Raw genomic sequence first — 13,311 nt, 5'->3', positions numbered from 1 at the left:
GGTGTCCCACAAGGCTCAGTCCTGGGACCTCTCTTGTTCGGTATATATTTCTCGGAGGTACAGGCCAACACGGAAGGACTGTGGCTGACCAAGTTCGCAGATGACTGCAAACTGGGTGCCATAATCGACTCTCCAGCCGACACAAGCATCCTCCAAAAGGGCCTCATAGAAACCACTGGTGCCAGAGCCATGGCCTCAAGCTAAATGCCAAAAAGTGTATAGTCACCCCCTTTGGCAAAAACAAAGTGCCCACAAATTACCACATAGGTGGAAATCCATTAAGTACAGAAGAAGTAATTAGGGACCTGGGGACCCAAGTTGATAGCAATCTCTCATTTGACAACCACGTGGCCAAAGTGGTTAGAAAAACATTTTATATAGCCCACCTAATCATGAAGGGATTCACATCTAGATCAGGGGAGGTCATCGTGCCTCTTTACTCATCCCTCATCAGGCCCATAATTGAGTACAATGACCCTTTTGGGATGTACCTTACCAGACACCTGCAGCAACTGGAAAGACCCCAAAAGTACCTCACCAAGAGGATCAAAGGGCTCAAACAGATGCCATATGCTGCCCGGTTAAAGAAACTCCAGCTCTACTCAGTGGCATACCGCCTTTCAGAGGTGATCTGTGCCTGGCGTATAAAGCCATGTCCAACCCGGAATTAATGGACATGCTGCACCTCAGAAAATCCAAATCCCATCGAGCTACGCGCTCGGGAGACTTGAACCTCAGCACTGAAATAAATAGGACATGCTGGAGGGACAGATTCATAACCCAGAGGCTCCCTTCACTCTGGAATAAAATCCCAGTCCAGGTTAGGCAGAGTCCCTCATTGACTCTCTTCAAGAGGAATCTTGATGAGTGGATGGGAGATCGTAGGTTTACCATGGGTATCACTTCTGTGTCACTGTTAGATAGAGGCACAGTATACTAACCTCGAAAAAGGGCATAGCAAAATAAATTTAAAATGGGTGGCGAAAGCCAAACACATTCTGGCTAGGCTTATAAATGCCCTAGGGCAGATAACCTAGTATGAACCTATGAACCTATAAAGTGGCTTTATGTTCTCCGATTAGAGAGCTTCTTTTTAGCTGTCTACATGTGCTATGCCATACCAAAAAGCCTCATCATGGAATATTCTTTTAGTTGAATGGAAAGACTACTGGATCAAGTTATGAAATGTAGTAAAACGTGTCACTTACTACTGGATCAAGTTATGAAATGTAGTAAAACGTGTCACTTACTACTGGATCAAGTTATGAAATATAGTAAGCGTGTCACTTACTACTGGATCAAGTTATGAAATATAGTAAAACGTGTCACTTACTACTGGATCAAGTTATGAAATATAGTAAAACGTGTCACTTACTACTGGATCAAGTTATGAAATATAGTAAAACGTGTCACTTACTACTGGATCAAGTTATGAAATATAGTAAAACGTGTCACTTACTACTGGATCAAGTTATGAAATATAGTAAAACGTGTCACTTACTACTGGATCAAGTTATGAAATGTAGTAAAACGTGTCACTTACTACTGGATCAAGTTATGAAATATAGTAAAACGTGTCACTTACTACTGGATCAAGTTATGAAATATAGTAAAACTTGTCACTTACTACTGGATCAAGTTATGAAATGTAGTAAAACGTGTCACTTACTACTGGATCAAGTTATGAAATGTAGTAAAACGTGTCACTTACTACTGGATCAAGTTATGAAATGTAGTAAAATGTGTCACTTGAGCATGATGAGAAGATTAATTCTTTTGTGAGCTTAATGTAATGTTTTAATGTTCGCTTCTGCTTCTGCATTGCTGTTCTGTCCCAGGCAAAGCATTGTTGCAGTTGTTGATTAACATAACTTTTCTTATAGATACTGTTTCTAGTATGGTCTCTGGAGTTTAATTTGGAAAAAGTGGCATTAGCACAGTTTGAACCATTGACTTCACATGACTTGAGTTTTTATTTTAGGAAGTTGTTTTAGTGATTGTCTTCTCATAAAATGTTTGAACTTTAGGCTTAAGAGAATGACTGACTAATCTTCTGTATCCCTCTCTACAGTTAAGGGACTGAGGAATGAGTCAGAATTCCTTCCAAAATTTTGTTTCAGAGTCTACATTCAATATGGCTATTCATATTCTGGTATTTTATCCAGCTAAATTGAACCCATTTCATGTTGTGTTGATTATGTTCTGTTTTATTGTCACCTGCCTTTTGGTTCAAATTTTTTATTTGCTAATTATAAACATGGCAATTATGTTACCAGGGAGCATCTCTGTCATTAAATTACTTTCTGTTTTGTGTTTCTTAGTTGGCCTAGTTAAGACTTTGTTTTTCTACCAGAACAGCTACCTCTTTTTAGGGGAACCTCTATCCGGGATGTGTTTTGCTGTTATCTGGACAACCTAACTAGCAGACTATTAGTCTAGTTCTTTTTCCAGAGGGAAAGTGAGTTTAGAAAGCAAATCCTTACTGGCTTCTCTAGTCATTCATCTCTGCTGCTGTGTTCCATTTGATGAACTGCTTGGAACTTATTACAGCCTCTTTAGGCTCTGGATTATAAAGTAAGTTTATGCAGTGCTTAGAGTAACTGCAGGTACTTGAAGTTGATTGATTCTCAGTACAGTGACACACCCAGGTTTCCCCATGGACATCAGGCCTTCCTTGCTTTGGGTTGTTTGGCTCACTTTTTGGGCAGTGGTGGTCTTGCCTTAGTGTCCTCCTCCTTGAGAAGGAACTGAGATTGGAATGATATGCAGGTTCCTCTAGGCAGTTGTCTGACATCACTGTCTGAGGTGGATACTTGATACAAGTGCTGGAACTTACTACTTCTGAGGTGGAAAAATGTTGAGGGCTGCACTTAGAGGTAGGAGTATGATTCTGCATGAAGATTGTCCGTATGATCCATGAGTGATTTGAGTCTGTGGAGTTGTGGTAGGGAGATGCTTTGAAATAGAACTTCCTTCACTCCTGAGCATCTATGTATTGTGTCTTTGCTAACAGCTGTGTTGTATCTAATATTTAATTTTTAGGAGAGTTGTACCCCACTGCTTCGCCATGCCACACACCAGGAGTTCAAGGAGAACTTGCTACCGGCCATGCAGAAGTCCATGCTACGGAGCCCTGAGAACGTCATTGAAAGTAAGTCATTCTCTACTGCTGATAAACTTAACACAACTTAATACAGGCATACCACAAGGCTCTGTGCTAGGGCCTTTCCTTTAATTATCTTCCCCTACAATTACCAAATGTTTAATAATGTATCCAAATGATATGATGTTCCTACAGTCTAGTACTAATCACTCTGACCTGCACATGATCCTCTAGTAACAAACTACTAATTACTCCTAAGAAAACCAATGTCATAGTCTTTACCTCAGCCAAGAAGTTACCCACAGATCTTAATGGGAACAGAATACCGGTCACTGAACAGATGTACCCTGGCCCTAATACTCAACCCTGCCCTCTCCTTTACTACTCACACTCTCTCTCTCTCTCTCACACACACACACACACACACACACACACACACACACACACACACACACACACACACACACACACACACACTCTCTCTCTCTCTCTCTCTCTCTCTCTCTCTCTCTCTCTCTCACACACACACTCTCTCTCTCTCTCTCACACACACACACACACACACACACACACACACACACACTCTCTCTCTCTCACACACTCTCTCTCTCTCACGCACTCTCTCTCTCTCACACACACACACACACACACACACACACACACACACACACACACACACACACACACACACACACACACAAAGTTCTTACTCAGTTAAAACTGTTACAGGATCAGCCGCCTCCTTTTACCTGCTGCTCGCAGGGCCTTTGCTAAAAATATTTTAATACCTGCACTTGGGTATGGTCTTCCTTTTCTCGCTATGCATTCAGCCCACAACACTCACAAAATACAGAAAGCTGGGAATACAATCTGCAGACCCCCAGATACACCATTGCAGTTTGCTGAAAAATTCCAGATAGCTTTCATTGCCTCATATTGACACTTTTCTTCTAAGTATCTTAATTTACAAGGTGCTAAAGCACAGTCACTGCCCCCCTTTGAGTGAAACTACCTTTACATGACAACCCTTATGCACTCAGAAGTACACAGGGCAACAGTTGCATTCTAGTATGTCCTCCATTTAAAATTGCTGTAGGTCACAGAACCTTCTGTAGACTGGGATCACCTGTAACCACCAGCCGGCAGATATAAAAAATCTAAAAACCATTAAAAACTTAATTGATGCACTCAGAGCATCTCTTTACAGATTCTAGCTGTAACTGCTACCATGACAATGGTTGGGTAACTTAACATCCTATATCACGAATGATGGAATTCATTAAATAAACTTTTCTCAGCCTCTTAATATGGCATCTTATATGCAAATATTTCACAGGCATGTAGAAGTTTGTATTACATGTATGATTGCACTGTATTTTATGCATATTTTAACTCATGTTTTGTGTATAATTTTTTTCTCTATCCTCTCTGGCTGGATCTTTTACTGTTACCCTATCTGCATTTAATCTTAACTATGTTCCGAATTTTGCTATGTACTCATTTTGTATACAGTAATACAGTATTGTTTCAAAGACCATGCTGTATTTTCTGCTCTTTGACCTCTAGTCATGCTGAAAAAGGTCAATAGATCAGTGCACTTACCCGGTGAACAAATAGTAGATAAATAAATGAAGTGTAGCTGGTAATGCCATCAGCAGAGGGAGCGTTAGCTGTTGGAAGGCTTCTGGCAGTGTAGTGAAGTTGGCACTGCTGAAAATGTAATGAGATTCAGTTTGTAGATGTCCTTGTGTTCCCATGTTGCAGTATTCTGTATATGGGTTTACTCCTCTAGCCTCACGTATTCAAAAACTTTCAGTCCTTCCAAGGTACGTGAGACATCTGACGTGGCTGAGAGAACATGGGCCATAAGGGTGACATTGGCACGCACCAGCCCTCAGAACGTTTCAGTTACCAGTCGTACGCCAGAGGTTTCTGCTACCACTGATGCCAGATTTCATTTCATTAAGATAAGTGCCCCATTGGAGACCTTTTCAGTCCTCCTTAAAATCTGTATTACTTGTTCATGTCATCCAGAAAGGGTAAGTGTCAGTGCAGCCACTAGATCCCTCATAAGGACGTCCACAATAAGTGCCTTTTTTGTTTGGGAAGGTCGCATGACCACAAGGCCTGCCCTATTTGCCAGGTGTTCATGCCTGAGACCTTGCGCAGTTGCTTGCATGCATTAAATCTTTACCTAGAAAACCAACATCTGAAGCAGATTACTTTAGGGATGGAGGGCTCCTCAGACGTCTCCTTAGAACTGCCAAAAAAGAAGGCCAAGACATTATGGCCTTTGTCTGTGTCAAATCCTCAGCCTGCGGTCTGGTGCAAGGATCTGGACCCGGATCTGCCTCTCCAGATAATGTGGGTACATCTAAGGATGCCACACAGTCCCTAGTTGAAGACTTGATTTTTGGAGAAACTATTTGCAGGATGAAGGAACATTTTAAATGGGAGTGCTCAGAAATGACTGAGGTACAAAAAAAGATATTGCAACCTCATTCAAATGGAATCCCCCAGCCCATCTGCTGTTCTTCCTATCCTGCCTGCCTTTTTAGATGTCTTCTCATCAACATCTCTTAACCCAGTCTCCTAACCTCCTGCTCCACGCAGACCAGACAGACTTTACAAGGAGCCTGACACTGCTAAGCATCTGCTTAGGTGCCCATCTGCTGATCCAGCCACTGTCTCAATCTCTACGGACAAGGCCTCTAAACCCCGGCCCATTACCACCATTCTCCCTGCTGACAAAGACAACAAAACGATGGAAAGGTCGGGCAAAAAGATACATATTTTGGCTGCCTTGGCCTTCACAGTTACAAATTACCAAATTCACATGGCCATTTATGCCTTGTCCCTCTTAGAATCTGCCACCAAACACCTGTCAGGCATTCCAGACTTTCCTGCCAAAGCATCACTGCCCTCTCTCTTCCCAGGTCACCAGACATTCTATCAAGTGTAGTTACAATGCTGCTGAATCCTCAGCCAGGTCAGCAGCATCTGCCTTGCACAAACTCTTGGCTTCACCTACAATCCCTGCCAGATGATTTCAGGGCAAATCTCATTGATGCTCCTTTGGACAACGCTGCACTTTTTGGTTCTAAAGTAGCGGACCTCTTCAAATCTCTGCAGCAAAAAGGCAAAGAAATGCAAGACCTTAAACATTTACTGGTTTCACCAATCCCTAAGTTTCACAGAAACTGTCTAGCAAAAACTCTTTATTAGGAAGCACTCTCACCCTGCCCCTCCTTCAAGGCCTCATAAGCCCACAAGGAAACAACCTTTCTCTAGCCAGAGACCTCCCTTTCAAGACAGGGCAGGTAGCATCTTAACTATCTGCCACCATTGCCTTCTCCACCCCCACCCCCAGTACACTGTCAACTCGCCTCTCTCACTGCCTCCCTAGTTGGACCAGTCTCACCTCAAACAACTGGGTCCTGTCCATACTACAAAACTGTTACTACATGTCCTGGATCTCTCCACCCATAGGGCGAGGCATCCCACGACCACCTTCACAGCACCTGCAACTCTTGCAGTCGGTAGTGCAGACCCTGTTAGCTCAGGATACCATAGAGACAGTCCCCTCCTCTGCAAAAGGAAGAGGATTCTACTTGATGCTCTTCCTGGTCTCCAGGAAAGATGGACCCTGGAGACTTATTCTAGACCTCTCAAATCTCAACCTTTTCCTAAAGAGCCCTACCTTCAAAATGCTGACTCTGCCACCCTTTTTCCCATTCCTAATCCCACAAGGATTCCTGGCAACATTAGATATAAAAGATACTTGCCCCCACATCCCAATAAAACCCACCTGCAGGAAATACCTGAGATGCTTGGTGGGTTCCTCTCAGTTGCAGATCTGAAGTAGGCAGACTTCATTTGTCTGCAACCTGTGGGTATCGGATCCGACCTCGGATCTGAGCCGGCATTTCAAAAGCTTAGGCTCAGAGCTCCTAGCTCCTCCCTCTACCCATAACCCCTTGCCAATCCCTGACTGACCTCAGATTTCGTTTGCCGCTTTCAAGTTGCGACGGATTCCTAGAGCTCCTAGTGCAGATAAGTTTTCTGACAGAAAAATTTTCAAAAACTTTAACTTTTTTAATTTAATTAGTTAGAGGTGTTTGTGTTAGGCTTTCCTCTCTCTATTCTTTTAATTTTTTCTCGGGTTTTGCGTAGTTTGTGTGTGTGTGTGTGTGTATTTTAGGCCTGTTAGGGCTTAACATGTCTGAAGCCCATAAGGCAGTATTCTCTAAATGTACCGAGTGTGGCCATAAGCTGTCCCCAGCGGATGGCCACACTCGTAGGTCATGCTTGGGGTTGAACACCTGTCTTCTGGTTGTACCATTTGTGCAGGGTTCAACCCCGAGCTTTGAGGGAGCGGAGGTGAAGCTGGTTCTGGCGGGACTTCTCCCTCCAGATACCGCGGCTTCTGCCCTTCTACACAGCAAACAGTTGCTGTGGGCTCTCCTCCACCGGCTGGGACTCAACCTCCGCTAAGTTGCGGAGGAGAGAGAGTCTTCTAGGGAGCGAGAAGGAGAGGCACAGGAGAGGCACCACAAGCGGAGAGCTGAAACTTCTAGTTCGGCTCCTCCATCCAAGCGGCCTCTCCTGTGCCTTCTAGCTTTCCTCCTCCTCGGCTCCACTCCCCTCGGTTCTCTCCTGCGCCCGAGGAGGACGAGGCTAGCCCTTCAGCGGGGTCCCCAAGGGGGCTCTCTAGGTCCGCCGGTGGCCTCGACTAGATCCACCTTTTCTATGAGTGAAGCAGATATGGACCGGATGATGAGGAAATTCATCCAGGCCCAAATGCAAATGGGAGTGCTCCTAGCCCCCCCCCAATCCGGGAGGGCTTGACCCCTTTTTCGCCTTTGGCTCCTTCTCCGACCCACACCATGGGTTCGGAGCTGTCGGCGCCGGGCAGAGTTGGATCCGGGGGTGGGTCGGATCCGATAGGTCGGCGAACCTCGGATCCGTCCCATCCCTTGAGTGCTTCGGGTACTTCGGACCCGACCTCTCGGATCCGAGGGAGCTGGTGTGTCTTCGGCTCCGTCTAGGTCGGAGCACACCGGTCTCTCGGATCCGACGGTCTCGGCTCCAGCTCCGATCCGTCGTCGGATCCGAGTGGGGTCGGCTCGGGTTTAGAGAAGCTGGCTCCCCCTCGGCCTTCGACGTAGTGGAAAGGGCACTGTTGAGGACTACCGGACCCCCGGTCCCTGCCACGGCTCCATCCCGCGCTCCCTTGCAGTTGGGCCAGTCCCCACCAGCCGGTCCCAGGGACAGCCCGCCTCGATGTCCCAAGTAGTTCCCTTGGAACATCCAGCTGCGGAAGAGTACTCCTCGGACAGCCCCCCCGAAGAAGTACCTCGGAAGCGTAAGCGCAAAAGGAGGCACATGGACTCCCCCGAGTCCGTTACCGAAGACATAGACCTGGATGAAGGGGAAGGCTCCCCAAGATCACCCCCTGAGGACGTCTCATTTGGAGACATTATGGAAATGTTGAGGATCAGGGGGGGGTGGTCAGCCCCCAAGGCCTCCTCAGACGAGTCTGTGTTCTTTGAGGCATTCGAGGCGGGCCCATCTACCTCTTGGGTGTCCCCTCCTGCCGATCCTCTGGTGGACCTTATATCCATCAGAGCGTGGAAGGATCCGGACACCGTTGAGCCTGTACCCAAGCGTCCTGACCGTATCCTTTCCCCTCCGGCGGACCGCACTCACTGGAGCAAAGGCCCCCCAGTAGATGCCATGATGATGGCTGCAGCCACTAAGAGGGAATTGGCCCAGGAGAGTCCCTCTATGCATCCTCCGGGCAAGGAGTCCCGCTCGATGGATCGCATTGGGAAGCGAGTTTTCAGTTCAGCAACCTTCTCTTTGAGAGCGCTGAACTACATGGCACACGTCATCAGGATGCAGCAGGATCTGATTAAAGAATACGCTGCATCTCCCCCAGAGTCCATGTCGGGTGAGGATAAACAGGTATACTCCACCCGAATGGCCACTCTTAGATCAGTTTCTAACACATCTATGCGGCTGCTTTCTCACGCTACCGAGGGAGCCGCTAGAGCCAGCGGAGCAGGCCTAGTCATGAGGCGGCAGGCCTGGCTCCGCCACTGTGATTTCGCAGAGCCCTTCAAGGCGACTTTCGTGAATGCCCCCTTCGATGGTTCTGCCTTGTTTGGCAAAACTGTTCGAAACATTAGTCCAGGCGAGAAGGACGGAAGACGCTGTCTGCCGTCGAGTCCGCTTCTCAGCTCCCCAGAGGTCCTTCTCGAAGAACCAAAAGGGACAGAAGAAGATGTGGTTCCGGAAATCGCAGCAGTCCCAACCTGCTCCGGATAACCAGTCCTTCCGTGGCAGAGGAGGATGGGGAGGTCGCCGTCCTAGAGGCAGGGGCTCCTAGCAACTTTGGGTCCAGAGAACCTTTCTCTGATAGACCCACGCAGCAGCCCTGAAGGGTTGCCCGGCTGTCCGTCTCTGGAGGCAGTCGGGGGGCGTTCGAGGCACCAAACTTCTGGGGAGCCCACCACAACAGACCGTTGGGTGCTTCGTGTGATATCCAGGGGTTAAACAATTCCCTATACAAAGTTCCCAGATCTCGCAGCCTCCCAGATGTTCCACCCGACCAAAGGGAGGCAGCAGCTATCGAAATCGGACAGCTGCTAGAAAAAAGAGCTATCCAGTGCGTCCCCCCAGATCAAACCGGGTCAGGGTTTTACTCCAGGTTCTTTTTAGTGCCAAAGAAAACGGGGGACTTAAGACCGATTCTAGATCTTTCCCTGCTGAACCTGTCAGTAACCAAGCAAAAGTTCCGGATGGTCACCCTTCAATCTATACTCCCCCTCTTGAGGGAGAACGACTGGATGTGCTCCATCGACCTCAAGGACGCGTACTACCACATTCGCATGGACAGACGGTCCAGGAGGTTTCTTCGCTTCCGTCTGGGAGCCAGTCATTATCAGTTCAGGGTCCTTCCCTTTGGTCTCACCTCAGCCCCCAGGGTGTTCACCAAGGTTTTAGCGGCCCACCTGAGGCTCCAGGGATTACAGGTCTTTCCGTACCTGGACGACTGGCTCCTAACAGCATCATCAAGGCATCTTCTGTGCTCAGCCAGGGACTACTTCCTTCGTATAGCCCCAAGGCTGGGCATCACTGTCAACTGGGAGAAATCTTTACTGCACCCCACTCAGTTATAGATTTCATAGGAGGAAGACTAAACACCAGGTCATTGCGAGCCTTCCTCACCCCAGACAGAATTTCCAACCTGAAGTGTCATGTCGCAGCGGTCCTGCAACCATCTCCGACAGCAGCTTCGGTCCTGAGGGCCCTAGGTTCGATGGCGGCAGCTATCCCGCTTCTTATTCATGCGCGCCTACGCATGAGGGTTCTTCAATGGACCCTTCAAGTTCAGTGGTCCCCTCTCTGTTCCTCTCTCAACACTCCGATAGCGGTCAGCAAAGCATGCAAGGATTCCCTTCTTTGGTGGCTTCAATCTCCGGAGCCTCTGACAGGGAGACCCTTTTGTGCAGCATTTCCCCGAGCCACAGTGACCACGGACGCTTCTTGCCTCGGGTGGGGGGGGCATTCTGCGGGGAAGGTTGTCCAAGGCACGTGGAACTCCACAGAGACTTCGTTGCATATAAACGTCCTGGAAATGAGGGCGGTGCTCCTAGCGTTGCAAGCACTTCACCACGTTCTTCCTTCAGGGACTATTGCGATTCAGACAGACAACATGTCGGTAGTCTGGTATATCAACAAACAGGGAGGAACCAGGTCCTATCCCCTTTGTCGAGAGGCCATGAGAGTCTGGGAATGGGCAATTTCCACCAAACGCTTTCTTGTAGCAATGCACATTCCGGGAAAATCCAACATCCTTGCGGACAAACTCAGTCGCACCATTCTTTCCCCTCACGAGTGGTCTCTCAATCCTCAGGTAGTGAAGAAGATTTTTGCCGTCTGGGGGCAACCCTGTTGCGATCTTTTTGCCTCTCCCTCAAACGCCAAATGCGACAATTTCTTCGCTCTGCTTCCCCCACCAGGGGAATTCCCGAGAGATGCGCTGGTGCATGCTTGGCCTCCCGGTCTCCTTTATGCCTACCCTCCACTACCTCTGATGCAGAGGCTTCTGCAGAAAGCCAACAGTTTGGGGAGCAGAATGATTCTCATTGCCCCGTTCTGGCCTCGTCAACCCTGGTTCCCCTTTGTATGGTCTCACAAAGTGAATCCACCCTGGATTCTGGATCCGATTCCGGATCTCATCTCCCATCCTCTGGGAATTTGGTCCCCAATCTCGCACCCTGAAATTGACAGCTTGGCTGCTCCAGTTCCATCCTTGATTAGGACTCCCGGTATCTCGTCACCGGTCAAGGCCATTCTAGTGGCAGCTCATAAACCTTCCACTAGGCAGGTTTATCGGAGTAAATGGAAGGGATTCTCTATTTGGGCGGTCCAGAAAAGTTTGGATCCTTTTTCAGCACCTATGTCGGCAGTGCTGGATTTTTTAACAGACCTCTTTCATCAAGGAGCAAGTTCTTCCACGATTAAGGTACAATTGGCAGCCATCTCTCATTATCACATTGGTCATGACACAGCTCCCCTCATGACGGAGAATTGTGCAAAACCTTTCTTAAAGGTATTTTTTTGTTGAGGCCTCCAGTCAAAGACATTGTACCACCTTGGGACCTATCTTTAGTTCTGCAAGCTCTTACTGCTCCTCCTTCGAGCCTGCAGCGTCTACAGACCTGAAGTACCTTTCCTGGAAGACTGCCTTCTTAGTAGCTATCACTTCAGCCAGAGGAGTGTCTGAACTTCAGGCTCTATCGTCAAGCCTCCTTACCTTTCCTTCTTTCCAGATAGGGTGTGCCTCAGGACCAATCCATCTTTTCTTCCAAAGGTCTCTTCAGAATCTAATATTAACCAATCAATCAACTTACCTGTGTTTTTTCCCAAGTACTCAAACAAAGGAGAATACAAACTGCATTCCTTGGATGTTCATAGACAATTACGATTTTATATTCACAGAACAGCTGGTCACAGGCAATCAGATCAGCTGTTCGTCTCCTTTGCTAAATTTGCTTTGGGTAAAGCAGTTTCTAAAGTCACACTATCGAGGTGGATTGCTAATTGTATTCTGCAGGCTTATGACACTTCAGGTAGACCTGCTCCTCAGAGGGTTACGGCTCATTCTACTAGGGCAGTCTCCACGTCAGCCGCCTTTAAGTCCCGTGTGTCATTGGATGATATCTGCGGCAGCCACTTGGGCCTCACCTCATACCTTTATTTCTCATTATAAGGTAGATGTTGTTTCCAGAGGAAGAGCATCCTTTGGCTCAGCGGTGCTCAAACATCCTTCCATGACGGCCGCCCAAGATTCAGGTAGCTGGGACTCTGTCCCACAGGTTGCAGACAAATGAAGTCTGCCTACTTCAGATTTAGAAGTTATGTACTCACCATAACGTTCCATCTGAGTAGGTGACTTCATTTGGATGCAACCGTCCCCCCCTCCATCCCCCTGACCTTTATACAGCGAGTATTTTTTTGCTTTGTTCAGTTACTGTTGTCAGTATTATATAGGCAAACTCAATCTGAGGTCAGTCAGGGATTGGCAAGGGGTTATGGGTAGAGGGAGGAGCTAGGAGCTCGGAGCCTAAGCTTTTGAAATGCCGGCTCGGATCCGAGGTCGGATCCGATACCCACAGGTTGCATCCAAATGAAGTCACCTACTCAGATGGAACGTTATGGTGAGTACATAACTTCTAATTCTCTGCCTTGTCCTTTGGACTCTCCACTGCACCCAGATTCTTAACAAAATGCTTGGCACCAGTGGTTGCTTACTGCAGGACAAATTGAATACAGATAGCCTCTTACCTGGACGACGTATTGATCCACGCTGCCAGCCAAGAAACCCTCCAAAGGCACATCCACTTTGTGATGGCCCTCATTCAATCACTAGGACTCCAGACAACCTTCCCAAAATCTCATCTACAACCAACCCAAGACATTGTATTCCTCTGGTGCAGGCTCCACTCAGACTTTATGGAGGCATACCTACCCCCACCCAAAGTGAACTCATTGACAGGACAGCTCCTTCTGGTCATTCACTTCACAGAGTTGACTGCAAGGCAGTATCTCAAACTACTGGGCTGCATGGCAGCCACTATAACCATGTGTCCTTTAGGAAGGCTACATATGCGGAAGTTACAGTGGTACCTCCACTCAAT

The 13,311-nt window shown here is 47.5% G+C and overlaps 1 protein-coding gene across 1 annotated transcript in view; it reads left to right on the top strand.

Annotated features, from left to right (window-relative positions):
* GCN1 (GCN1 activator of EIF2AK4) overlaps positions 1-13,311 on the top strand; it is a gene marked incomplete in the record, with an annotated part of 2,100,248 nt that overhangs the window by 74,848 nt on the left and 2,012,089 nt on the right. The window contains 1 exon segment of the mRNA XM_044068902.1: positions 3,043-3,151. Coding sequence (XP_043924837.1) covers positions 3,043-3,151 — 109 coding nt within the window.

This window comes from Protopterus annectens, chromosome 4.part0 (genome assembly GCF_019279795.1).
Source record: "Protopterus annectens isolate FY-2018-M chromosome 4.part0, PAN1.0, whole genome shotgun sequence".
Lineage (NCBI taxonomy): Eukaryota > Metazoa > Chordata > Ceratodontiformes > Protopteridae > Protopterus > Protopterus annectens.
The sequence above is the reverse complement of the archived record's forward strand: the minus strand, read 5'-3'. Positions and strand labels throughout refer to the sequence as shown.